This window comes from Arachis ipaensis, chromosome B9 (genome assembly GCF_059453495.1).
Source record: "Arachis ipaensis isolate K30076 ecotype BB chromosome B9, ASM5945349v1, whole genome shotgun sequence".
NCBI classification, from domain to species: Eukaryota; Viridiplantae; Streptophyta; class Magnoliopsida; order Fabales; family Fabaceae; genus Arachis; species Arachis ipaensis.
The window spans coordinates 117519458-117520852 of NC_142444.1; the positions used below are offsets into that span (position 1 = coordinate 117519458).

At 40.1% G+C, this 1395-nt stretch overlaps 1 protein-coding gene across 1 annotated transcript; it reads left to right on the top strand.

Moving 5' to 3' along the window:
- The first annotated feature begins 703 nt into the window (after nt 1–703).
- On the top strand, nt 704–1045 carry LOC148546052 (uncharacterized). The gene has a single exon (XM_088499127.1). The coding sequence runs from the start codon at nt 704–706 to the stop codon at nt 1043–1045; it is 342 nt and encodes a 113-aa protein (XP_088355253.1).
- Nucleotides 1046–1395: the final 350 nt, after the last annotated feature.

Here is a 1395-nt window from a genome sequence, read left to right on the forward strand (position 1 = left end):
CTAAACCATGATGAAGACTCTACTATGACTACTTGCCCCTTTCCCCCTTCAATCCTTGGGTTCAATAGCATCAGAAATGAGTTGGATTGGGCCCAAAATGAGCTAGAAATCGCTGGCCACGAGTTGCTAAAATAGACCCACGCTGATCCTACGATGCGTGCACGTGATGCACGCGTACGCATCCCTAAACACCAGGAAACTATGGCAAATTTTATATCATTTTGAAGCCCCGGATGTTAGCTTTCCAACGCAACTAGAACCACCTCATTTGGACCTCTGTAGCTCAAGTTATGATCGATTGAGTAGGAAGAGGTCAGGCTTGACAACTTTGCGATTTCTTCATGAGTTCTCCATTTTTACATGCTTTTTCTTCATTCCTTCAATCCAATCTTTGCCTTCTAAACCTGAAATCACTTAACAAACATATCAAGGCATCGAATGGAATTAAAGTGAGTTAAATTTAGCTATTTTAAGGCCTAAAAAGTATGTTTTTACACTTAAGCACAAATTAAGGAAGAATTACAAAACCGTGCTATTTTATTGAATAAATATGGGAAAAGGTGATAAAATTCCCTAAATTAAGCACAAAATTGGGGTTGATGAAGTGCCTAAGGAGTATAGTCAAGTTCGGGAAGTGGAGTCATTAGAAGATGACTGTTATGATGTCTTTCCTGGAAGTGAATGCTTATTGCTAGATGACAATATGTGTGGTGGAGGATTGTTTGAGAAGCCTACTGAAAATGACAAGGAACACTTGCGTCCACTGCATATCAAGGCTCATGTTGATGGAAGGATAGTCAATAAGATTTTGGTTGACGGGGGAGCTGCTGTCAATCTCATGCCTGAAAGAATGATGGGAAGGCTTGGAAAGACTGAAAAAGATCTGATTAAAAGTAGCATTGGAGTAACAGATTTTAATGGAAGGGCTTCTTCTGTTAGAGGTGTGGTTCTGCTGTCAATTGAAGTTGGTTCTATTAATAGGCCAACTCTATTTGTTGTTGTTCCTTCTAAGGCTAGTTTTAACTTGCTTTTGGGACGTGATTAGATTCATGGAATGGGTGCTATTCCATCCACTCTACATCAAAAGTTAATTTTTTGGAATGAAGATGGAGGAGTGGAAGAAGTTCCTGCTGATAATAGTACATGTTACTATAATGAGATGCATGTGGAGTTCAGGATGTATAATCCTGGAGTCAAGCCACTAACGGTTAACACCAAGGCATTTAATCCTGAAAGTATTGAGATGTGCAAAATAGATATGAATGGTTTTATTTTGGTCCCTAAGGCCGGGGCGGATACGGCCTCAAGAAAAACTTAGATGATGAGTTTGACGAGCCAACAGGCTCAACTGTCAACCTATATGGCAGATAGAGAAGGGTGCATTGACAGTGTACC

Bases quoted from the DNA above. Each gene is read 5' to 3' on its own strand.
- LOC148546052 (XM_088499127.1), top strand. From the start codon at position 704: ATGTGTGGTGGAGGATTGTTTGAGAAGCCTACTGAAAATGACAAGGAA.